The following is a 27193-nucleotide window of genomic DNA, read 5'->3' as shown; positions in this document are numbered from 1 at the left end:
AGAGCATTTATTGACAACGTGGTAAAACATCATGGTTTCCCAAAGACTCTAGTTTCGGATCGGGATCCGTTGTTCTTGAGTGATGTGTGGAGCACGCTGCTCACTCTCTGTGGCACAAAGCTGCATTTTTCCACGGCATATCATCCGCAATCCAATGGTCAGACGGAGGTTCGGAATAGGGGACTGGAGCAATACTTGAGAGTCTTTGCAGCCGATAGGCCAACTAAGTGGGCCAATTTTCTACCATGGGCAGAACTTGCATTGAATTGCTTTCACAACTCGGCACTGGGTACATCGCCATTTCGGGCTTTATATGGGCGTCACCCCCCTGGTCGCAGCTCAGCCATCGGCATCAACTCCATCGTCGGTTGCAGAGTTAATTGTGCAGCGGGGAGCTCTGTTAGTTGATCTCCGTAAGCATTTGGAGAAAACACAACAGCGGATGACGTAGGTCGCGAATCGTCGACGCAGAGACGTGTCGTTTGAGGTAGGAGACAAGGTGTTGCTGAAACTTCAGCAATATCGCCAACACTCGGTTGCCAAACCGCTCTCGGCTAAGTTGGCAAGGCGTTATTATGGGCCGTTTGAGATAACGGAGAAGATCAGGCAGGTTGCGTACAGGTTGAAACTACCGGAGGGTACACGGACACACGACGTGTTCCACGTCAGCCTCCTCAAACCATTTATTGAGGGATCTCAGGGATCGGGTGTGATTGAACTACCTTCGGAGTTTGTGGGTTCGAGACCGGTGATACAGCTTGTTCGTATTTGGGAACGCAGAGTGGTGATGAGGAATGGAGAACCTGTGGAGCAGGCTTTGGTGCAATGGCCGGTGGAAGGTGAGGATGCGAGCACATGGGAGCCTATTGAGATGATTAAACGGCGGTTTCCTTCCCTCCTTGAGGACAAGGAGCTACTTAACCGGAGGAGAGTTGATACAGTTACGGAGAAGGGAGGTGAGGCGGAGCTAGTGGCAGAAGAGATACCAACGGAGAAGGCTCAAGACGAGCAGCAGAATGAACGACGAGCAGCAAGGCGCGGGAGAACGGTGGAAAGGAAGGAAAGGCCGCGGAGGCAGCAGAGAACTCCAGCGCGTTATAGAGACTTCGTCTCTCATTAGTTAGTTAATTAAATATTTGTTACTTTGAATTATTATTTCTTTTCTTTAGTATTATTTTTTGTTTTGAACTTATTATTGGGTCGAGCATATTATAAGCTCCATTGCGGGTTTTCTTTGTTGGTTCTTTCCCGGAATGCATAAGAGAGTCAAACCAACCCTAGGGTCCTTAGCACTATAAATAGGGGTTCTTTATTCGTTAATAATATCAAGAAATTTACCCCAAGTTTATCTTTTGTTTATTTTCGTTATTTGCTCTCCAAACCCTTGCTAGGGTTTCTGCCGTGGTTGCTCGACGGAAATCTCTTCCGCGAACTGACCTAAATCCAACCGATACGAGTTATATCGTATCAGTCAATGCCTATAGAGAGTCTTCCAAGTGACGTTAAAGCGGCCAAGAGGAAGGCGAAGGCAACATCAACCGAGCCACAAGCCTCAGCGCTGCTGCCTAGAGACCCGACCCTCGATAGCTTGGTCTAGACTTCATTGCAGAGGACGTTGTTGGACACCGTCAGGTACCTCTTCGTGACCCACGACGAAGAAGAGAGAAAAGTCCTACAACAATTCATCAACAACCTTACTAGACAATTGAGATTCAATTTTCATTTATTTTGTCTACTAGTTTTTTTATTTCGTATGCTTTTTTTTAGCAACTTTTTTTAAAAAAAAGTTAAGTATGTTTAGGTATTGTTTTTAATTAATGTTATATTTTACAATTTTGTTTTATTTGTTAACATTTCAAAAATTAAAAATAAAATAAAAATAGTGGTGAAAATGAGAATAGGCAGATTTTAAGGGTAAGATTTAGGATATTATTGCACTATTGAGTTTGAAAGATAAAATATTGACGTGATAGTGGGAAAATAAGGATGAGTGAATTTACACGATGAGTTTCTAGGGCATTAGTGTGGATTGCTTGAATGATTTACATCTCTCTTTTGGATGTCCCACCTAAATTGAGTTATTGTTTATTTTTTTTAAAATATAATACATTTATTTTCTTTTATTTTATTATTTTATTTATATATTTTATTTTGTACCCTTACATCATTTTATTAAATCTTCTTTTTAACTTAAACTACGCTTATAGCGAGTGGATTATTGCGATGCCAAAAATATTCATTTTCATAATAAATTTGAAATATAAAATAAATTATAAGACGTAAAAGTAAGTAAAGTACTCCACTATCTCATTAGAAATATAACATTTTTTTTATGTCTCATTAAAAATGAAATGTTTTATAAAATGAAAACAATATTATCTTAATTTTTTTTTAATTTACACTTTACTCTCTCATTATTAATTCATAAAATAATGCTGCATAAATCACGTGCGTCGAAAATCACATGTTTCATCAATATTTATAAGGCAAGAGGAAGTACAAGAGAGAGGAAGTACAGGAGAGAAATAAAATTATTTTAGAAATGAAATTATATTTTAATAAAATAAAACTATTTTTATAGATGAATGGGAATATATTTTATCACCTGAAATATCAAAAGAATACACAACCAAAAATAGGTGGTAAATTTGAAATTATGTCTGGTACCCCTAGTAAAGTTTGCAGTTTGGTGAAATCAATTTAGTTTATTTGTTCTCTCAAGTCCGATCCAAAATAAACAGCAACCGAAGTCCAAGCCACGTCATTAATCCGCACAAGTTAGCATCTCCTCCTGTTTCCACCCGTTAGATCATACGCACCTCAACCGTCCGATTTCATTATTTTTCGAATTTAATACAACTGCCATTGTTTCATGATTCCCATCTATTCCTGTAGTCTATCTACCTTTCTCTCTCTAAAATTAAATCCTTTTTTATTTCTTTTCACTAAGCTGACCTCCTCAGCTCAAGTTTCTGAATTCTCGGGTTTCTCTCTGCCTTTTTTTCTTATTGTCGTTTTCTTTCACAGTGTTTCTCTCTCCCAGCTTCAATGGCTACTGAAGTGCTCAGCAAACCCTCCTTTCTTCCCCCATACCCGCAGGTAGATTTTTTTTTTTTGCATGTTATGTTTTAAATCAACGTTTGCTGCTGTATGTTCATGAATTTTGCTCAAAAGATCCATTTTTGTGTGTAAGTAAACCCTTATTTTTAACATTGTTTGTGAAATTATGCGAATAATCCAGACAATTTATATTATGAATACTTTTTTTTTTTTTCTGGAAATTTTGCATATTTTTCAGTCTTTGGTAGGCTTAATCACAAATATATGCAACAAAGCTTCAATCTTTCGTAATTTTGAAGATGCTAAACACAGAATCAAAATCAATTTAGTAATGTTTCAAGGAAATTTCCCTTTTCCGGTTAATTATTGATTAATTTGTTGCGAGCAGATGATTATGGAAGCAATAGCTGCAGTGAAAGAAGCAGATGGCGCAAACAAGGCAGCAATTTCTGAATACATTGAGGAAAAGTATGGTGAATTGGGCGCACCACATGCTGATTTGCTCAACCATCACCTCACCGCCATGAAAGACAGCAATGAGCTTCTCTTTGTGAAGGACAATTACCTCCTTCCGACCTCTGATGGGCCTGTGAAGCGGGGCCGGGGCCGGCCCCCGAAGGCCAAGGAGGGCCCTCCGCCTGCTGGGGCTAATGTGGCCCCCCCACGCCCCCGTGGCCGCCCGAAGAAGGACCCCAACGCGCCGCCTGCCCCTAAGAAGGCCAAGACCGCGGCTGCGGCTGCTCCGCCTAGTGGGAGGCCGAGGGGGAGGCCGAGGAAGGTGCAGCCATTGCAGAATGGTGTGGAGGCATGAAGTTTGTTGTGACTGTTTTGGAATGTTTTAGGTGCTTGTTATGTTTGTTGATGTTTGTATGAAATTAATGATCAGCTATGTTTGGGATTTAGTGTTCATTTGGATAGCTTTTGGATGTAAATTTGGTAACTAAATTGGCTAATCAAATGCTATTTGCTGGTCAACTACTGTTGCATTGCATGCATTTTCATTGCAGATATTGTTTGTTGTATCTTCCATTTTTTCTACTGGTTTTTTACTTTGTCACTTTCAATTATATTCCATCTGCCATTCAAAGTTCTAACAATGAAAATTATATCATTTTTTATATTTTAATCTCTCTAATTACATTCGATAAAATCATTTGTCAATGAAGAAACATTTGTTTTGAAAGGCAAGGGACTGAGGGAGAATACTATACAGAGGGTAAGTATGTTAGTTTAATCTAATGTTGCTTATTCTTTCAAGAATATCTTGATAGTAGTAGTAATTATGTACTCCTATCAAATAAATGTTCAAATTTGAATAGTAAACTCCACATTTTTGATATGGACATACAGCCCGACTCCACACAATAGGAAGACCAGTTCTTAATTTGTTCCTGTAAATATGTAATCATTGTGTAATACTGTCGTTACAATTTAATTAGATGTCCTTGAAGGGACAATGCTACACAATAGGAAGAAGCATCATATGTAGCCCAACTGCCCAAAGTTGGCCCATCATATAAAACATTTTATGAGTAACTTAACTTCACATCTCAAGATTATAAAGGACAGTTTTTAAATTTTAACCCATCATTACGCCTCCAAAAAATTGTTGAATGTGAATAAGTTTGTAGACTGAGAGTATGAGACCGTCTCCAACAGTACTGCAAAACCAAAAATGCAGTAGAAAAATATCTCCAACGGTACTGCAAAACCAATCATATTATTGGTTTTTGAAGAAAAAATACCTATCTTTAGGTTTGCACTAAAAGTATACTAAAAAGACTTTTCATAGTTTGAGTTATTGCATTCAAGTCCAAATCAGTTCATATTTATCAAAATAGAAGAAGAGAGGGAAGAGAAATTATAATACAGAGATTGAAAAACCTACAGGCGCGGCGTCGGCGTGGGGAAGAAGACTGGTGGTGAAATAATAACCTAATCTAATTTTTTTAATAATGGATTAGTTATTAAATAGTGGGCTGGCCCATATTAATATTATGGAGTAGTATTATTCAACGTAATTGAAAAAAAGAATCTATTATTTTACTAATAAAGAACCGTTATTTTATTTCAATACAGAATCAAATTTTTATTAGATTGATTATAACTTATGGTACGTATAAATAGTATATATAAATCTACGGAATGATTTATTTTATTAGTTAATTAAATACTATATGTATATTAATACTATTCAAACTTAATATGCTATCAAATATAACAAAATATAGTTAAACATTAGTAATTAACAATATGTAATATGGAAATTCCAAAATAAAGAAACCTAAGCCAAATACATAAAATTAAAAATAGAAGAAGAATAATTAAAATTACAAAAACTAATAAAAACTTAATCTAATAATAAAACTTATATTATACTTATTTAATTTAATTTAAAATATTGACAAAGTGTCATGGGTAGTGTATAATTTAGATAAAATATATATGTATGATTGAAAGGTAGAAAAAGTTAGTGGGAGAGGAATATTCTTTTGAGTTTGATTTTAGTGTAAATGGTTGGAGCAAAATCATTATTTAGTGTGACATTTACACTAAAATGAGTTTGAGTTTAGTGTAATGGTTGGAGATGCTCTGCGTGAGTTTCACAACTCGAAAATAATAGTGGTTGTTGTTACTAAATTTTTTTAAGCTATTACTCCCTCCATCCCAAGATAAGTGACCTAAAACTTTTCGGCACGAAATTTAAGATAAATTGGGTTTTGTTAGTAAAGTGGAAAGTGAATAAAGTAAGAGAGTTAATAAAGTAGAGAGAAAAAGTAAAAGAGAGAATGCCAAAAAAGGAATGAGTCACTTATCTTAGGACGTCTCAAAAAGGAATGTGATTCACTTATCTTGGGACGGAGAGAGTATTATGCACAGTTTGAAGTACATTTAATTTTGAATGAGAGCATCTCCAAGGGAGAAAGGTAAATAGAGAAGGTATATTTCTCATTTATCTTTTCAAACAAGTAATTATACCTTCTTAAAAAGTAATGTACTTCAAGGAAAGAATGTAAAATTAAAAAGGCAAAAAAAATAATTAACATTTTACCCTTTCTACCAAGAAGAGTCTGCGAGACTTCTTACTTGTTAGGCTATCATCATTTCAATTTGAAATTGCTCTTAATTAGTAGTACAAGATGAAATACATAGTATGTTTTTAATTACTAAAGTTCCTCTAATTTACTTTTAGTATGATATGAAGAGCTTTAGATAATCGAACACATTAATTAATTGAATCCCCTCGTCTACTTGCAAGAATACAACCATAAATTGGTATCCTGTACAATGCTACTTCTCCAAAAAATTCACATGCATCTAACAGGTAACCTGATCTTCCTAATTCATCCATCAAGAAACCTCGCATGTGTTGTTGTTCGAGGGCGATCCACAACTCAGCCAACGAAGCAGCAGACTACGATACAACTGCAATCCACAGCGCTCCAACCAGAGCATTCGCTATGGAAAAAGCATTCATGTATTCGAACATGGCCGGAGAGCTTGCACTTTTCGTGTCCATAGCTGGAATTGTGCCATTTAAAAGCGAACCATTCCTGTCACTGCACCAACACAAAACACATTGTTCATGTTTTATGCTCCAAAATATTAAAATTCTTGACCACATGTTATGTAGTGCAAATAATGGACATACCTTCCGGGGAATATGCATGAACCGTGACCTGCAACGATTTCATAAGAAACATATATATAGCAATATTAGATTTACAACCAATTTTGAAATGAAAACAGTAAGTTCAATTTGGAGAGGGTGTTGATGTTTACTTGGATTGGTAGTGGTGATAGTTGCCACTCCATTGAAATCACAGCTTCCGGGAGCCCTCCCCATCTGATGGTAATAAGTGTCAAACGCGTATGTTGCATGCGCAGCAACGTTGTCTGGTTCGTAGCACGCTTGCCCCTGCAACAACGGTGCACAGTCCACCTTCCCGGGCCCACAAGCCCAGTCCAACGCAGCCTGCAGCATTTTCGAGTCCACACCTGGCTTTGCAGAACAGTAGGTCTGGTTTGTGGTGTCGTTTGTCAGTACGGATCCTGAGTCAGTCAACCGCAAAATGTATATTGGCTTTCCATCTGAATCGAACAAGCCCCAATTTTTCTCCGAGAGAGGTCCCTCTTTCATGTCTTCGTTGTAGAGCTCATAAATGTAAGTGCTAACAGCAATGCTGGGATGCTTGGGAGTTCCTGTTTTCTTCAGCACATGCCTTATTAAGTTGCTGTTGTAAGTGTTGGCATTCTCCGCATTGGCATCTGGCTCGTTGGAATCACCTTTTGATGGCCATCCAGACTCGGTGACCAGAACAGGAACGTTAGTGACGTTAAGGTCAGCCATTGCGAAATATGCAGCATCAACCATGGCATCAAAAACATTAGTGTAGTGGAGGAGTGTGTTTGAGTCCACGGCTTCTTTGTTAGCCGGGAGAGGCTTGAAGAGCGCATAGTCTAATGGAATGACGCCATTAGACTGTATGTAATCAAAGTAAGGATACACATTGAGCATGAAATATGAGCCTGTGGATTGCAAGAACTTGAGCATAGGAACCAACACCGGATTCCACGTCTGGTTAAAGAAGGCCTTAGACGGTGGGAAAGAGTCTAGGATCATGGTGGAAGAAAGAGGCGTCGACACTTTGATTTGCCTGGCAAGATTGGAGGCCACAAGCGCCGACTGAATATATTTGAGAGCATTGATCAAGACAGGTGCCGCATTAGGCATGGCAGTCAGAACCTCAGAGCCAACACAGATTGTGGTGATATTGGTGGCGGGGTAATGCGCCACCACATTCTGCGCAACCCAATTAGCAGCAGTTGAGTTGGATTGACCGATGCCTAGAAGTTGATCGTTGGGCACGGTGATGGCAACTCTGATCCCTGTATTGGCAAGTGCAAGAAGCATGCCACGGTCTGCATCGTACAGCCTGACATTACGGAGTTGCTGGGCTTTGAGAAGTGCAACCACCTGAGTTGGATGAGGCATATCTGAGAGCTCCGTTCCAATGTTCACACCGATGAACGCTTCTACAAGAGACAAACCGAATCACTCCGAGTTATTTTAGCACTCCCAGTTGAATATTAGGTTACAAACTTGTAATCACTAACAATGACACTATATCTCAAGCCCAAGTATTACTCAACTTATAAAAGATATTGATGTAGAGAAAAATCAAGTCTTTCTATGTATGAAAAATAGTGATATATCTGACTGCTGAAGGTCCCACCAACATTGAATTTTCTTATATTATTACTTGGATTCAAAAACTCATCTTGTAATCTACAAACACGGCAACTTAGTGAGATCTTCAAACATCAAATCAGGCCTCTAAAACATGCCATTTTGGGACATCCAATAACCTACCAAACATCACATAGTAATGTTTTAAGAAGCTTAGAAGAGTCAGCCTCGGCCAACTTTACAAGGAAGCTTTCATATCTTGAAACCACATCGATGTATCCATCAATTTATCTATTATACCAAATATAAGCACTAAAATAAATAGCAGTAGGCCATAACAATGACACTGGGCCATGTTGGCACTTATTCATACAACTTGAAGTGAATCCCTGCTAGCAAGAACCAGACAAAAATAAATGGCCTAGAAGTATGGGAGTGTAGGCCCTCTTACAGCCATTGTTATTCTTTAAACATTAACGCCGACCGGCTAAATTGCAACAGACAAAACAATAAAGAAAAAGGTGAAAGATACTATTTTGTTGAACACCTTTGGTCTTACATTTCACTCATTAAAAGTTTGAACTTGACCATACCATAAAAACCTGCATTCCTACACTGCTCTTCAATCCTAGTTAACTGTAGCTGGAGTTGAGCCAAATATCAAGAAACTAAACAAATGAAAACTAAAAGACAGATCCCATTTCAAAAATATAAAAAATGCAAATAAAAATCAGTTCTTTAGTTCAACTGAAACACTCGGGTAAAGAAGTCCAGATATACAAACAATCACAACCCACCAAAGTGAAACTTACAACAACTTAAATTAATAAAGAAGCAAACAGAAGAACACACACAGCATTAAAATAAGATTAATTTGACAAAAAAGGAGCTTCGAAAGCAAATTAGGTAGCAAGATTGAATTTTTATCATTTAATTTTGTTACCTTCATCAGCAGAAACAGCTGACAGTGTCAAAACCATAAGTAAAAGCACCAATGCCATTCTCTTCGCCATCTCCAGAACCTAACCTCAACAAAATGTGAGGGCTAAAAAGAAGAGAGAGAGAGAGAAGCAAGTGCGAGGAAGAGTAGAAGCAGTGTGTGTGAAATGGTATTTAATAAGTAGAGAAAATTTGTTGAGCTTGAGCATCAATCACTAAAAGTTCAGGTCATAATTGATCCGACGGCTGAAATATCATCTTTGTTCTGTCCTGTTCTGATTTGTGCCTTCATATCTCTCCTCTCTCTCCTTTTATTTGGTTTTTACTGAAGGTGGGCCTTTTCACAGTCCCATAGTATGTGCCTCGAGCAAAAACATTTTACTTTGTTGGTAGCCGTTAAGCTGATGGATTAGCGTGCTTGTTTTTGTTTTCATTTATTTGCATTGCAGTTTTTAGGATTCCCTCATGGAAGAAAATTTATCAAATTTTGCACTACTTTCAACAAGAATGCCTCGATTACAATCTCATTTGATAATTTCGATCACCTTCTATTATCTCATACATTTTGGAAAGCAAAAATCTTGATTTAACTGAACAATTACATAAGATTTAAATTTGATTTATTGAATAATGGAGGTGGTACATTACATGCCATAATTTCTTATGCAGTTAATATAAGTTTGTTCATGAATTGGTAAGTGTTTTTTACACATTAGAAACTTCTAATGTATTTGAAAAGTAAAATAGAGGTTTAAATAAATGTAACTATACATAAAATCAGCTTTAAAAGCCACGTAATAGAGAATAAAAAGTTGTAAAACCTAAAAAGGATACGAAGGATAAATAAATAAAAGAATTGGATTGGTGAAAATGGGAGGTTTGTTGGAAGGGCCATATGACGCCACATCAGATGATGTCGGAGAATACAGCTGTTTCCAACGGTCAAATAAGTTTCAACCTTTTCTTGGTACTCCATTTCGTAATTATTTTCAAGGAAAATAGATTCTGTTATTAAAAATTCAATCAATAGATTTTACTAATTCACATTTTACATTTAGCACTACACGTGCAACACAAAATTGTTTCATGTCACTCTTTTTACAGGTCGAAAAGAAGGCACATGACTAGTTTATTTAGAAGAATGATTGATTAAGAGCATCCGATGCACTCAAATCGTCACCGTCGGGATACATTTTTATAGTGAGAGAGATGAGAGAGAATAATTGAGGAGATGTGAAATTGGGGTGTTTGAAATGGTAGAGAATTATGGTGTTTAAATAAGAAAAATTTTTTTGAAAAAAATCAAAAAGAAAAAAGAAAATGCGTGTGCATCGTCCGTCGCATCGTCAGTGATGCCACATTGGCGGACGGACGATGCGACGAACGATGCATCGTCCATCGCATTGTGGATGGCCTTAAGTAGTACCGAGTATTTCTCAATGTAATAATAACATGTTCAGTTGAATGCAGGTGATTTATACATAAAAGGGTATAATAGAATAATATGAGAAAGGTTAATTTAAATTTATAATGATTATATTTTGATTGAGTTTCTGTAATGATTTCTTACTAACAAGTGGAGTTTGGAATACAAGAATTAGTAGTCTCGACTCCCGAGGGACTTAAAACAAATGATGATAAATAATGCTTTGTCACAAAGCAGTATGGGGAAATTAAGCCTTGCCGATTTGATTTTGGGCTAGGTTGGGTCGAAGAGTTTAAAAAACGATTGAATTTTAGATCGACCATGGTCGCCAAAAACTATCAATAGCATAATGGGCCAGGCCCAAGATGAAAAATTTGCAATATGGAGTTTCTGGCCTGATCGGGTTTCATCATTTGGCCCAACCCAATTCGGTTAGAGTTTATGAAAAAGCTTGGTGGGCAAACGATCCTTAATCACCTCTATCAACAGTAAAAAATCCCATGTTCATATTTTACCATTTTGGAGTGTTCACAATTAAACGATACATTTACTTTTTTCCACTTATAAAAACATACCTTTTTTTTCCACACTCCACTAGCTCCATTTATAGGTAACAACTAGATTAAGATATCATCGGGTTTAATAAATTACAGTGGATTTTAATGAAGTAATGCAGAGAAAAGAATGCAAGCCCATGGAAGTTTAGAGCATATAAATATATTTATTGATTATAAAGAAATAAGAGAGATAAGTTCAAAAAGTTTAGAGCATATAAATATTCTTTTACTATCAAATAAAATGATATGTAGGTTTAATAGAAGGTTTTCTAACTTTCTTTGTTTGGATTGTATACCCAAAATTATTTCTGCATCGAATTTACAATGCACATAGGTTGTCACACCCAATCCTATCGGACGTAACTAGGGGTGGGTCGATACGATATATCGTACCGAAAATGTTGTATCGTGTTTCGTATTGAAAATATCGATATGAAAGAATTTCATATCGTTATCGTATCGAAAGTTCGATATATCGAATTTCGATATATCGAACTTTCGATATGGATAATATCAATATCATTATCATATCGATATTTCGATACATCGTAAGATCGATATGATATATCGAAATATCGTTATCGTATCGAATACCTGTATATTGAAAAATATAATTTCAAAACTGCAAAATAACACAAAATTTAATATAACTTCAACATAATAAAATAAATAGTGTTCTTATTAGGGTTTCATATATATATATATACCAAAATTTAATATAACTTCAACATAATAAAATAAATAGTGTTCTTATTAGGGTTTCATATATATATATATATAGAGTTGTGATCAATGTCGAACCAATTTTAAAGACCGAACTAGAGACTAAATCTGGGCCATTAGATCTAGTGTTTTTGATGAGATGTGCTGCTGTGTAAATTTTTTCTGCTTCATTACAAGCCCATTTTACTTCATTGTATAGGTATATTACTTCATTCCGTACGTAATACCTTGAAACTACAACATGTTTTTACTTGCTTCCAGTAGGTTTTGAAATGATTCACCATATGCTTCATTCAAATTCATTGACTTGAGTTTTTACTTGATTAACATTTTAAAATGCAATTTATTCAAGTGGGTTTATTACTTCATTCAGAAACATTATTACTTCATTAGATAAGATTTTTACTTCATTCCAGTAGGATTTCAAATGTTCTACACATACTTCATTCCAATACTTTATTACATTATTCTATGTGTTTATTAAACCATATCAGCGCTGTTGAGGTGGTGATAGATATTGTAGAGAGAAGAATGGCACGCGACGACGAAACCGCATTTACGTACTGGAATGAAGTAATAATCCTATTGGAATGAAGTAAAAACCTTCTGGAATGAAGTAACATATTCTGGAATGAAGTTAAATCTTCGTAATATGTTAGTATGACTTTACCTTCGGATGAATTAAAATAGGCTCGTGATGAAGGCGAAAATAATTTATAAATTTGCGTATCTCATCCATAAAAAATTAGATCTAAAAACCCTAATTTGGTATGGTTCGATGGTTCGGTCTTTAAGAGTGGATTTGTGGATAATGCATATATATAGAGTTGTGATCAATGTCGAACCAATTTTAAAAACCGAACTAGAGACCAAATCTTGGCCATTAGATCTAGTTTTTTTGATGAGATGTGCTGCTGTGAAAATTTTTTCGGCTTCATTACAAGCCCATTTTACTTCATTGTATAGGTTTATTACTTCATTCTGTACGTAATACCTTGAAACTACAACATGTTTTTACTTGCTTCCAGTAGGTTTTGAAATGATTCAACATATGCTTCATTCAAATTCATTGACGTGGGTTTTTGCTTGATTAACATTTAAAAATGCAATTTATTCAAGTGAGTTTATTACTTCATTCAGAAACGTTATTACTTCATTGGATAAGATTTTTACTTCATTCCAGTATGACTTCAAATGCTTCTACACATACTTCATTCCAATAATTTATTACATTATTCCATGTGTTTATTAAACCATATTAGCGACATGGCGGTGGTGATAGATATTGTAGAGAGAAAGAACGGAACGCGACGGCGAAACCACATTTACGTACTGGAATGAAGTAAAAACCTACTGTAATGAAGTAAAAACCTACTAGAATGAAGTAAAAATCTACTAGAATGAAGTAATATATTTTGGAACGAAGTTAAATCTTTGTAACATGTTAGTATGACTTATTTACCTTCGGATGAATTAAAATAGGCTCGTGATGAAGGCGAAAATAATTTATAAATTTCTATATCTTATCCATAAAAAACTAGATCTAAAAGCCCTAATTTGGTAGGGTTCGGTGGTTCGGTCTTTAAGAGTGGATTTGTGGATAATGGGACTCTCTCTCTCTCTCTATATATATATATATATATTTTTTCTAAATATATGAATGAATTAAATGGATTTATATATATTTATAATTTTAAATTTCAATATGTATTGAATTTCAATATGTTTCGATGTATTCGATATAAAACGATATATCGCGATATAAGGAAATTCATATCGTTATCGTATCGAAAACTTACGATACGATACCGCATCGTATATCGTATCGAAAATTACGATATACCAAAAATTCAATAATTTTTCGATACTTATCAATACGATACGAGCGATATATCATTTTTTCGATATTTTTCCCCAGCCCTAGACGTAACTACTTATAGTAAATAAATTCAAAATTTAAAATAAATTATCCACTCGTCATGTAAATAAAACACACATATTATATAAGTTCAAAAACCAACATTTATCAAGTACATATTTTCAACATTCTAAACCGTACCACTCTATATACTACACATTTATCTACATGCAAAAAAATGATGAGGAGGAGAAGGTTGCCAAAATGCGTCAGCCACCGAACCTGATGATACGTGTAGTTCCTACGACCCACGTCAACCAAAAACGTCACTGAAATCTTAATCCTGAAAAATATTAGTGGTTTATATGAGCCACAACTCAGTATATATAAACCTTCCCTTTAATTTCACACACAAATATCAAACACATTCTTTCACTAAAATATATCACTAGAAATAATAAATATCATAAATAATTTAATATTCATATGCATATGCCTCTCCGTTCTTTTTATTATTCTGTGACACATCAAGCCTGGTATCTGCCCGGGATTTCCATTGTATACGACCAGAAGGTCCCTTTTCATTATTTGACCTTTCCACGAAGGCCCCTCTTTGCTTTTTGACCTTTCCACGGAGGCCCCTCTTTGCATATTGACCTTTCCACGAAGGCCACTCTTTGATTTGACCTTTCCACGAAGGTCCCTCTTTGCATATATTCTTTGACCGGTAGGTCCATTATCATTGAATATGACCCGTATGTCTATTTTCATTACCATTGATATCAGACCCAGGGCAAGATTGCCACATATCCTCTTTAATTCCATGATTCAAATAATTCCAATATCATACATCAATATATTCATTGCACCAATAACATATCCATATATTCCATCATTTAACTTCAATACTATAGATAAACATATGCATTACACAAATCACATATTGATATCATATTCCACAATCAATATCAAATAACAAATAACCATTTTAGTCTCACATCATATAATTCAAATATTCACTCACTCCAATTTAACACATAGCAATCAATCACCTAAAAAAATGTAAAATCAAAAGTGTAATTTAAACACACCTGATTACGATAAGTATTCTAACTGAACCCCTAACTCCTCTTCCCGTTCAATCTTGATCCTATATAATTATGTACCAAAATTAAAATACCAAATATCATAACTATCTTCTATACTACAAATAAGAAAACAATTTAAGAATAATACTTATTTCCACAACCGTTCTACCTTCGGACTCCAAGTTCTCGCTTCCCTTTTGTTTTCTTTAAATAAAAAAAAAAATACACTTTAAAGCTTATACAAGGTAAGTTAGAGTCGGTTATGGGAATATGATTCTCGCCTATTCATTTTTGCTAATTCTAAAATTCACACACGTATCAAACAAAGATAAACATTATAATTGATATTGTTAAATAAAATTTTAAGTAACTATAATATAAAAAATGCACTTTAATTGATTGGAACTACCCACCTTACGTATACATAAATAGAATGTCTTAGGCATTGCAAAAATACTCCTAGTCCAACACGTAATATACATAAATACCTAATATACATAAACACCTAATATATACTACACTTATTTTAATTTTAAAACTGAATTACAAATTATGTGATATATGATTGCTAGTATCACTAATGTATATTTTTAGATAAAGATAATAATAATAATAATTTACTTAACCTCACATAATTTACTAAATACCATATTATAATAAAATATGTAGTTTACTTAACCCCACTCAAAGCTCTATAATTCTAATAAATATATATCCTATAATTATAATCAAATATGTAATTATGCATTATGATGTATGATTTGGGTTACAGATGTCACATATGTACCAAAAGTAGTTTGTTGGATTATTGATCAGAGATGACAAAGAATGGAGGAAGAAGATGTGTAATTCACGAGAGGAAAATCGTGTGTATTGAAATCAAATTGGGAAAGTCACGATTACAATAAATGAGCACTAATTTCCCTTATTCCCCCTTTTAGCTTGAACAGATAGATCCTACGGCTAGGATTCAAAGAATATCTAATACCCCATCTAATGGCTAGGAATCAACCATTTAACAATCACCTAATTGCACACATAATTGCAGTTAAGCAATTAACTCTAATAAATCTCCACCTTCATTGCTTAGATGAAAAGGTCACTGACTACACATACCAATTAGCTTAAGGCAGAGTTCAAACTTTTCCTTAGCTAATGGTTTGGTCAGCATATCTGCAGGGTTATCTGCAGTATCCACTTTGAAAAGCTTGACTCTCCCTTTCTCAACTTCCTCTCTAACAAAATGTAGCCGCACATCAATGTGCTTACTACGCTCATGGAAGACTTGGTGTTTTGCCAAACTCAACACTCCATTTTTGTCACATCCTATGGCTATTGTCTGTTGCTTTACCCCAAAGTCGGCAGTCATCCCTTTGAGCCAAAAAAACACTCTTTCACAGCTGAGGTTAGAGCAATGTATTCAGCCTCTGTAGTAGATAGAGTCACCACACTTTGCAGACCTGATTTCCAGCTCACAACAACACCATACATAGTGAAATATAGCTGGATTGAGACTTTCTAGTATCAACACTCCCTGCAAAATCACAATCACAGAATCCCATTAGAACATCATCCTTACTATCTGCATCAAACTTGAACATAATTCCTAATTTCCAAGCTCCCTTCATATACCTGAGAACCCATCTCAGAGCTAGCTAGTATTCTCTGCCATGGTTGCTTATGAACCCGCTAGTGGTGCTGATTTCATGTGTCACATCTGGCCTGGTTCCAATCATGACATACATCACACTTCCAACAATGTTTGCATAGGGAATTACCTGCATCTCCAGCTTTTCTTCCATATCCTTTGGTGCTTGCTCCACTGATAATCTGAAGTGCATAGCCATGGGAGTCCCTACTACCTTGGAATCTCCCAGCCTGAACTTAGATATAACTCTGGAAATGTAGTCACTTTGATTTAGCCAAATCTCTTTCCTTTCTCTGTTTCTGACTATATTCATTCCCAAAATCCGCTTGGCTCCACCTAAATCCTTCATATCAAAAGCTGAGCTCAAGTCATCCTTCACCTTTTGAACCTCTTGCTTTGATGCCCATGCCACCAACATATCATCCACGTACAACAGCTAATAGGCAACAACAACCCCCTTCTTCTTCTTTATGTACACACACTCATCATATTTAGATTTTATAAAGCCATTTTTCAACACATGGTCATCAAATTTTCTATGTCATTATGTACTAGCTTGTTTGAAGCCATATAAGCTTTTCTTGAGTAAGCATACCTTGTTCTCCATTCCTGGCTTGACAAAACCTTCAGGTTGAGACATGTATATTGTTTCCTCCAGATCACTATGCAAAAATGCAGTCTTGACATCCAACAGCTCAAGCTCCCAGTCCATCTTTGCTACAACAGCCAACAGGATCCTAATTGATGTGTGTTTCACTACAAGTGAGAATACTTCATGATAGTCAACACCAAGCTCTTGTGTGAACCCTCGGGCTACCAATCTTGCCTTGAATATTATTTGCTCATTGTCAGCAGACTCAATTTTCTTCTTGAAAAGCCACTTGCAACTGACTAATTTTCTGCCCTCCACCTTATCCACAAGGATCCATGTCCCATTCTTGATTAAAAAATCAATTTCATCAATCATTGCCATCAGCCATTTGTCTCTTATTCTGCTATTCATTGCCTCCTTGTATGACCCAGGTTCTAAGAATTCTATCTCCTCAGCCACACAAAGTGCAAAATAAAGCATTTCAGAGTCAGCATACCTATTTGGAGGTCTCACATTCTTCCTTCTGCCTCTGTCCCTGGTTAACTGGTAATTTCTGAGATTTGGTGAGTTCTCAACTTCAGCTTCATGCTCTTCATTTACAGGCTGGGACTCCTCACCTTCATCATCAGTCTGCCTCAAGCTCTCCACCTCAAAATGAATAGTCTTATGAGAATCCTGATCAGACTTCTCTTGCTTCTTAAAAGGCATTTCAGTCTTTGCAAAAGTCACATCTCTACTCATCAATATTTTGTGATTTCTAGGCTCTACACACCAAAGCCTATACCCTTTCACACCCTGCTGATAGCCCAACATGACACACCTCAGAGCCCTTGCATCCAGCTTGGTTTGCTTCACATATGCTGCCATACCATCTAAGGTTTGGAGTGTCCCCATCAATGCTTGAAGAGAGGCACTTATTGATTAGCTTTACTGCAGTAGCTACAGCTTCTGTCCAAAATTTCTTCTCCAAGCCTGAAGCAAGCAACATGCACCTGACTCTCTTCATAATAGTTCTATTACCACTCTCTGCAACCCCATTTTGGTGGGGATTCATTGGGACAGTTCTGTGTCTTTTTATACCCTTTGACAAAACAACTCAAACTCTTTTGACAAGAACTCTAGGCCATTGTCTGTTCTAAGGCACTTCACCACACAACCCTTCTCTTTCTCCACCTCAGAACACAAATCTTTAAATTTAGAGAAGGCTTCAGATTTTTCTTTTATTATATATACCCAAAACTTCCTGGAGTAATCATCTATTATGCTCATATAGTACTTCCCTCCTCCAACAGACAACACAGGGAAAGGTCCCCATAAATCACTATGAATATAGTCAAGAGGGGCCTGGGAAGTATGCTTACCTCTCTGATATGGGAGTTTCTTAGCCTTCCCTAATATGCATTCCTCACATGGCTTGATAGGCTCCTCATCAGCACCTGGGATGACTTCTCTTTTCACTAGTTCTTTTATACTCCATATGGCTGGGTGCCCCAGCATCATATGCATAGCTCGGTTGAATCTGCCTTGACAACATTTGTTTGATCACTGATTTTAACTGCTGATCCACAAAGGTAATACAGACTCCCATTTTTCCTGCCCTTCATGACCACAACTCCATTTCTTTTCACCTCCATGATTCCATCAGATGAGTGAAAGGAGCAGCCCTTTCTTTCCAACATTTTTAGAGATATTAGATTTCTTTTCACCTTGGGGATATATCTCACATCGCTTAGAGTAGCAGAAGTATTATCATCCAATCTGAAACAGATCTTGCCAATCCCTTCTATCTGACACACTTGATTGTTTCCCAAGACCACCGACTCCTCAAATAGATCAAGTGTCAGACACATGTGCAGGCTGCAACCAGAGTCTAAAATCTAAGGTTCTCCACAAGCCCTCTCCATAACATTTAAAGCAAGTGTAATTTCCTGTTCTTCAATGCAATCAGAGCTAGGTTTGGGATTTGTACCTTCTTGTGCCTGCTTCCCTTTCCAAGCAAAACAATCTTTCTTCAAATGGCCAGGCTTTTTGCACCAATGGCAAGCCCGAGTCTCCTTCTGCTCACTGCCACCAGATTTGAGGGCTTCTTTGTCCTTCTTGAACCCCTTCTTGGCCTTGAATTTCTTTATACTCAAGCTTTCCGGAGTCGGTCCATTTGCAGTATCCGCATTTCTTTGCAACTCCTTTGATCTCAGCGCTGACTGGACTTGTTGCAATGTGACAGTCCCTTCCATGCCAAAGAGAATCACATCTCTCATTTGATCATACACTTTTGGCAAGGCGTTCAGCAAAAGAATTGCCTTGTCTTCATCATCGATCTTGACGTCAATGTTCTCAAGATCGTCTAAAGCCTTACTGAAATCTTCCAATTGCTCCTGAATGTTCCTCTCCTCTGGAAACCGATAAACATACAATCGCTGCTTCATAAAGAGCCGATTCGCAAGCAATTTTGTCATGTACAGCTCTTCGCATTTCTCAAAGATTCCCAACGCCGTGGTCTCCTTCGACACCTCTCAGAGGACCTTGTCACCGAGACTCAACACCACAACACTGTGTGCTTTAGCAAGAACATCCGCTCACTTAGCATTGGCTTTCTCGTCTAGCACCACCGTCGGATCATCCTTATTCAACGCCTCCGCCAACCCTTGTTGAATCAACATCGCTCGGACCTTCATCCTCCATAGAATGAAATCGTTATTGCCGGTAAATTTTTCGGCCTCGAATCTTGAAGCCATCACTCTCGATCTAAAGCTCAATCAATCTCAATAACAGGTCGCCACCTCCGCCGTTCCCACAGACGGCGCCACTTGTTGGATTATTGATCGGAGATGACAAAGAATGGAGGAAGAAGAAGATGTGTAATTCGCGAGACGAAAATCGTGTGTATTGAAATCAAATTGGGAAAGTCACGATTACAATGAATGAGCCCTAATTTCCCTTATTCCCCCTTTTAGCTAGAACAGATAGATCCTACGGCTAGGATTCAAACAACATCTAATGGCTAGGAATCAATCATTTAACAATCACCTAATTGCACACATAATTTCAGCTAAGCAATTAACTCTAACATAGTTTATTTACATTGTAGAATTCGACCAATTGTGAAACAAGTAAGTTCTCTAGCCGTTGTTTCTATATTCTCAATGAGAAATGTCTACTATGAATAACTAAATACCTAATAGCCGGGTCACTAGCACGCCACACGAGTGGCCATCACCGCCCCCATTGGTTTACTCAGGGAATGATGCGTGAAGGATCACACCCGCCTCCCACACGCATTCTTTATTTATCTCATCTTGTTGGAACGGGTGCCTAGCTTGCATTATGGAAGCTCCGAGAGCAACAATGACAAAGAAAAAGATTAATAAAGATATAAAACTTGTTTAAATAGAATTTGATTTATCGTGGGTGTGAACCACAATTGAAGTCTTGTAGGGGAATGTTGGGCCGGACCGCACAGGACTTGATTCGTCCTCTAATAGGTTATGGGCCTTAATAATATAGCATATTTAAAACTAAATCTGTTCAGTGATTATAGAATTCAATCGAGGCCCATTACCCACAAATTTATAACACAATTACACAAACTGATTTATTTAAATGCATTAGTAAAGATGAAGGCATATATGGCCGTAGACTTATTGATTATTTTCTTATATTCTTATTCGATTCCTAGGCCCTAGCAAATAATAAATGTAAAAATAAATAAATTAACACATATCTATTCAAACGAATTGCAGATGCGTCGACGCAGTTTGCATGCATGCTTGCAATTCACGTATAAGAAGATGTGATTCTTTCATTTTCCAAAAACAGTATATACCTAAAATTTCAGTAAAAAAAAGCCTAATCATGTGCGAGAGTTTAAGTGTCAAATCTCCTTTATTCTTTAATTTGTATTCTTTCCTTTTTGACAATCATGGATATTACTAACGTGGCATCATTCGGCCAACACAAAAAAGCCACGGACAAACTCATGATTAATTTCCAATCTGTCAACCAATAGAAATGGGTGAATTTATGCGGTTATAATAATTAAACAACCTTTTCCTTTTGCAACTTAAAAGTGGCAATGCAAAATATTATTATCCACCAAACACTCCCCTCCAACAACTCCAAAGATATTGCAATACAAAGTACTCAATCCTAACAAAATTTTACCCAAATGCAAAAAGTGATAGAGATATGTTAGAAAATGGTTGAAACAAGTAAGCATATGAGTGCAAAGTGCCCCAAAACAAACTGTCTGCCCCTCTCCCACCCCCACTCAACCCCCACCTTACCATCTAAATGCTACACCTTGCCAAGAATTGGAACATTGTAGAGTTTGTAGTGTGATTGAGAAAGATAAGGTTATAAATTTGAGAGATAATGAAATGTAGTAATAATGTTTGAGGCCATTATTAGTGTAACTACAATGATTAATAATGAAAGTTATACTTACTAAAAGATTAGATAGCTATGTATGAAATGGAAAAGATGCTAGCAAAGAATGAATTAGAGTTTCTCTCTCTTTGGCGGTGGTGGTGTTTTTGTCATTTGTGATGTGGTGGCATTGCAATTGACCTACATTTGGATTCAACTATATTATGGATCAATCCCTTGTTTATTGTCATTTTTGGCACTATATCCAAGTCAAAAAGAGCATATATAAACCGCGTACCCCAATAGGGACAGTATTTATGTGATTTGTGATATAAAGTAATAAAATACAAGAACGATGATTTAAGAAGATTATAAAAATATTATTGATAAAAAGTTGTACGATTTACTAGAATGTTTAAAATAAAAGTGGGTATGTAATATGTTTGTGCTGATCGGAAAAGAATATACATATATTTGACTTGTTCATATGTGTAAAGGTAAGCAATGCATCACACGCATGTATTTATTGTGTCATACCTATAGAATTAAATGATAAGTGACAGCCTATATATATACAAGTGCTGAAAAAACTTCTCTATAAACATATACCCCTTATCATGTAAATTATGTATTATCTACTAGTAAAAGAAATAAAATTCCTATGAAGTACTCCCTTATATTAATCTAAAATAAAAAAGTGAGACTATATATTTCTCCATTCAATTTGAAGACGGAAGCCTATATATTTTTAAGATGGAAGCCTATATATTTTTTACACTACTCACGGAGAAGAAAAACTAATTAGTAATACTCCCTTTACATAGTTTGGTAGAAAACATAAATAACAAAATACGATAAGACTACACATTTTGGATCAATTTTTTGTCATACAATTCTAAACTAAACGAACTATCTACCCTATTAACCTGATATTTAAACTAATTTATTATGTATATGAATTGATCTAGTAATTAAATGATTAGTGTCTGACATCAAAGATTTTAAGATTACCTTCACCTTAAATTATCTTTAAATTTTTATTTATTTATTTATTTATAAAATAAGTTCCGGTGATTAATAAAATACTCCCTCCATCTCATTCAAGATGTAATATTTATTTTCTATATTTGAAAATGAATCTTTCTCTCTCTTTGTTAATATATTCAAATACTTTTTTTTCTCTATTTATTATACCTAACAACTTCTCTTAAAATATAATACGATTCAAGAATGTATACCTCTTGAATGGGACAGAGTGAGCATAGAAGGGGCCGTTATCCACTTGATGGAGCCAATAGGATAATTAGAGACATGGATGCTGTGATTCCGCCACCGCCCCAGTGTCTAAGCATGCTCATCTCCACCATCCTATATAAAGGAACATTTTTATATATGTGTGGTTCAAATATAACACCTTGCTTTCACCATTATTTTAAATATAAATCTTGTACATCAATTCAATACATCTATTTCAATTAAAGCAGTAGAAAGTGCTTTGAGTATTATCAATAAATCTACGCATTCTAGTATATTATTTAGTAGGACTACTACATAATATCACTGCTTTATATAAAATAAACCTTATAATATGTTGAAGTAGCTTTAGTCAAAAACTAATCCGGATGAACTTTTTTCCTTATCATGTGGTTAGCTAGGTTGAGATTAGACAATATCGTTATTATTTATCTGTATTTCCAAAAAAGGAGTATATAAAAAATGGAAAATAGAAAATTAATAAGCCAATTTGCCGTCCTCTACATACCTAATTTTCCTTTTTTAGTGTATGGACCTATGGTATAAATGTAGTATATTTGCCAACCTCAACTATGCGCCTCTTTCACTTTATTATACCTATTCAAATACAATCATTAATAAGCAAATAGGATACATTTTTCTTGGATCCATCACAGAGTTCCACTACATTTTTGCCGTTGTCAAAATCGACTGTGATCTGACGGCCTTTTATCCTAAATATTTTATTGCTGTTCATAATTAGTTTTCTATTCTCGGCCCCAAAGCATTCCAATAGATATAATTTTAAATAAGAGTATAATTTAAATTAAAAAAAGTATGTGTGATTTAAAATTTTCAGTTACTTTAGGAGAGAAAATTTATTTTGTCGGGTTGTGAGGAAATTGATTTGATAACAGCGTGATTTTTGTATGAATGAGATTGAGTAATAAGTTATCATAGTAGTATTAATTAAGGGCCTAAAATGACTCAAATATTTGAATTCTACTCTCTCCCGTCCCACTCAAATATTTGAATTCTACTCTCTCCGTCCCGATTAAGAGTCACATTTTTCAATTTTGATCCGTCCCCAATTAAGAGTCACACTTCATTTTTACCATAAATAGTAAGTAGGTCTCACATTCCACTAACTCAATTCACTCACATTTTATTATAAAACCAATATAAAAAAATGGGTCTCACATTCCACTAATTTTTTCAACCAGTTTTTCTTTACGTTTCTTAAAACTCGTGTCCGGTCAAAGTTTGACTCTTAATCGGGGACGGAGGGAGTATATTACTATTTAATTTTAATTATGTATATAATATTTTTTAAATTAAAAGTGAATTTAAGACAAATTTGTTGAAATCCTTATTGTATTTAGTAATATATTAAATGCTGAAATTAAAAAATAATAGTAATTTTTTGTGAGGAAACATAATAATATTATTGGGAAACATGGTATTATTTGTTATTAAACATGATATTGTTTATTAATAAAATGATAATTTGAAAGCATGAATGATATGGTGATATTTGAAAATGATTTATACATATATATCATTAGATTATCTCTCTTTTTCTATAAAAAATTATATATACATGTGGAATAAATATATAACGAACAAGAAATAATGAGGTTATGACTTAATGTGAATTATATGGAAATCGACTAATATTTTGTTTAATAGTAGTAACTCTAGTGATGGTGCACTCTGCGAAAGATGATATTGTTTGTGGGAAAACATGAGCACTTTTTTTGTGGTGAAAAATGATACTTGTTAGTCGGAAATACGATAGTTTGTGGCCTGAAAAACATTAGACATTTAATAATATACTAGTATATCATTTTCAATTTGATGCAATATCATTATTGATGAACACCAGTACCATGTGAATGCGCCGATTTTTTTATTTTTTATTTTTTGCAACATTCATAAAATTGGACGATTTTATCCTTTTGTTCGGTTTGAAAATTTATATCTCATGATTGAATATGTATTATCTTTAATTTATGAGATTAAATAAATAAATAATTATATAATAATAAATTATGACTATCTCATCTATAACTAAAATAATCCTACTTACGATTTAATTTCAAAGATAATCATATAATAAACAAGTTATCAGAATCAAGATTACCTCAGTGATATTATAATAAATTTGTAACGAATGCCAGTTTTGTTGAACCACAGATTTCCATCTTTATATTCATTGGTTGGAATAAATGCCTTACCTTAAACAACTCTCTCTCAATATATATAAGAAATTCATTGATCATTACTTTATTATATACGTATGTGAAATAAATGTCACTGTTATACATAATCTACGATTCAAAATATTAAAATATATAGATTTGAAACAAGTAATCAGGAACAATTAGCCCTCACTTGATTTATGGTTTCGATCCTTATTTGTTGAAAATGATGATGTTTGAATTAACATTAGTTTTATTCCCGTGACTATTTAATTCTATTCATATTATATTATTCCAACGATAGCAGTGGTACTAATAATAAAAATAACAATGTAGGTTTAAAAGGTCAAATAATGTATGTAGAATTGAAGAAGCTATATACAATTGTAATTTTTCCATCTATATATGTGGTATACGCGGAGATGTTAATGAACATATTAAATTTGTATATCCGATGGTTTACACGGAAATTGGACCTAACTATAATGCTAAAATAACGTTTTATCTGTCGTTCTTAAATTTTGCTTAGTTTAATTAATAATTGCGGCAAAATGAGGTGAAGCCCCTCAATTGATGACATAAACATCTTATCCAACTTGTTTTTATGCCATCAGAATATGTATCACAAACCATATTGGTGTACCAAGCAAGCTAGTCTTTTTTTGTGTGGAAAAATTCTTATTGTAGTTTGTTTGTGCATGGCAAAAAAGTCGTGCAGATTAAGCTATGTTTACATGCAAAACAAATTTCTACTATGATATGACCTGAAGTCTTTAGCTCAACAAGAGGTAAAAAAGTAAACCGACTAGGATTAATTAAAATCACGAAGTTTGATCAAATTCTAGTCCTTTACCTTTCAAAATTTGAATTGCAAATCATAAGGTTATAAAAATTCTTAATTGTCCCATTTGACCAAATTTATACTAGCTAATTTTAGTTTCTTAAGCTCAACATGACGTCATTCAGTCATCTACGTTGGCACACTAATACATAGATACACCGCTATTCATTTCTAACGCTAAAATTTTACATTTGTGTTTAGAATTGAATTTGCCCCTGAATAAATTATCAAAAGAAGGTTGAGAAAATTTTGAAACTTTGTTATTTGTAATTTCAATTTTAAAAAGTTATGACAAATCATAATTTGATTAAATTTCATTATTTTATAAAAAATTATTTCAATTTACTAAGCTAAATTAAACAACTCAAGCTTTAACTGAATATAGGTGCTCAGCAAGTCAAGTTATCGACTGATATTCAAATCAACCAATAATTAATTTTGAATATACATGTACAAGGTTTATCCAAATACTTCCAAATTTTATTTAGTTCATTTGATGACCCTGGACTGTCATTAAATTTATAAAGGAAAATCTCAATTTGACATTCGTCAATTATGAATTAAGGAATCTATCAGCAGTGCAAACATAGAGTCACATTTTCACACTGAGGGCCACATTTTCTCAAGCCAAGTGGTTTACTTAAATATTATTGGTTCTCAACTCCTTTTTTGACTTTACCGTGTTAACATCAATTTTGTTTATCCCCTGTTTATGATACATAAGAATTAAGAACATGGTCTTATTTCTCACACACAAAAAAACACCGGGTCTTAGTTAATAGGGCCCACATTTATCTTCTCCCTCAATCTTTTGGCAGATTGGTTAGAAATGCAGCTGATTTAAGAGCTACTAGTTTCGTTTCGGAACTGCCGGTTATGGCCATAAGAAAAATATAACAAGCAATTTTTGTTGTTGTTTCCTTTTGATCAAAATCGCCTTTCATCGTTGTTTATGTTTTAAAAAAAAATCTTGAACCAATATGTGGTTACTATTCCATTCGTGAGAGATAATTACGATTTAAAACTAGAACTGTTGATATAATTTAAGATAGAATTGATGGTTAAGGTTTAACAATGCACCAATAACATTGATTTCTCATCTTGAGAGTATTTGAGTCATATTTTGGAGTAAACAATAATGATTATAGAATTACAAAGAAATCGCATAAGAAAGGTAAATCCATCACATTTAAGGTTTTCCTAATTTGATTGCTTTGTGGGCTGCATAAAATGGAGGAGATTCAAGAGTATCATCACTAAGTTCTATGATTGCTTTACAGTTAGAAAGAAACTCAACGACAATGCTGTAAGCTTTATCTGCTAGAGCTACTTTGGGACTTCGTATCATCGACAATCAACTGATTGAGTCACTACTATTCTTACTCTCACCCACGGACCACTAAGATGATGACTTGATTTATTCGGTCTCAAGGAAGTCTCAATTCATAAAAATACAAACAAGGCCCGAGCT

The 27193-nt window shown here is 34.9% G+C and overlaps 2 protein-coding genes across 2 annotated transcripts; one reads left to right on the top strand and one right to left on the bottom strand.

The window, feature by feature from the left end:
- The first annotated feature begins 2881 nt into the window (after nt 1-2881).
- Nucleotides 2882-4035, top strand: LOC125211703 (HMG-Y-related protein A-like). The gene is made up of 2 exons (XM_048111609.2): nt 2882-3099; nt 3449-4035. Exons 1-2 carry the CDS (start codon nt 3049-3051, stop codon nt 3869-3871), a joined length of 474 nt encoding a protein of 157 aa, XP_047967566.1. The 5' UTR covers nt 2882-3048; the 3' UTR covers nt 3872-4035.
- Nucleotides 4036-6268: 2233 nt separating this feature from the next.
- Nucleotides 6269-9452, bottom strand: LOC125210740 (glucan endo-1,3-beta-glucosidase 2-like). Its single transcript, XM_048110320.2, has 4 exons — nt 9195-9452; nt 6844-8097; nt 6713-6740; nt 6269-6620 (listed from the first exon to the last, which is right to left on the bottom strand). The coding sequence occupies exons 1-4, from the start codon at nt 9262-9264 to the stop codon at nt 6476-6478; spliced, it is 1497 nt and encodes a 498-aa protein (XP_047966277.2). The 5' UTR covers nt 9265-9452; the 3' UTR covers nt 6269-6475.
- Nucleotides 9453-27193: the final 17741 nt, after the last annotated feature.

Source organism: Salvia hispanica, chromosome 3, assembly GCF_029641045.1.
Source record: "Salvia hispanica isolate PSC_SH4W2 chromosome 3, Shi_PSC_v1, whole genome shotgun sequence".
Lineage (NCBI taxonomy): Eukaryota > Viridiplantae > Streptophyta > Magnoliopsida > Lamiales > Lamiaceae > Salvia > Salvia hispanica.
The sequence above is the reverse complement of the archived record's forward strand: the minus strand, read 5'-3'. Positions and strand labels throughout refer to the sequence as shown.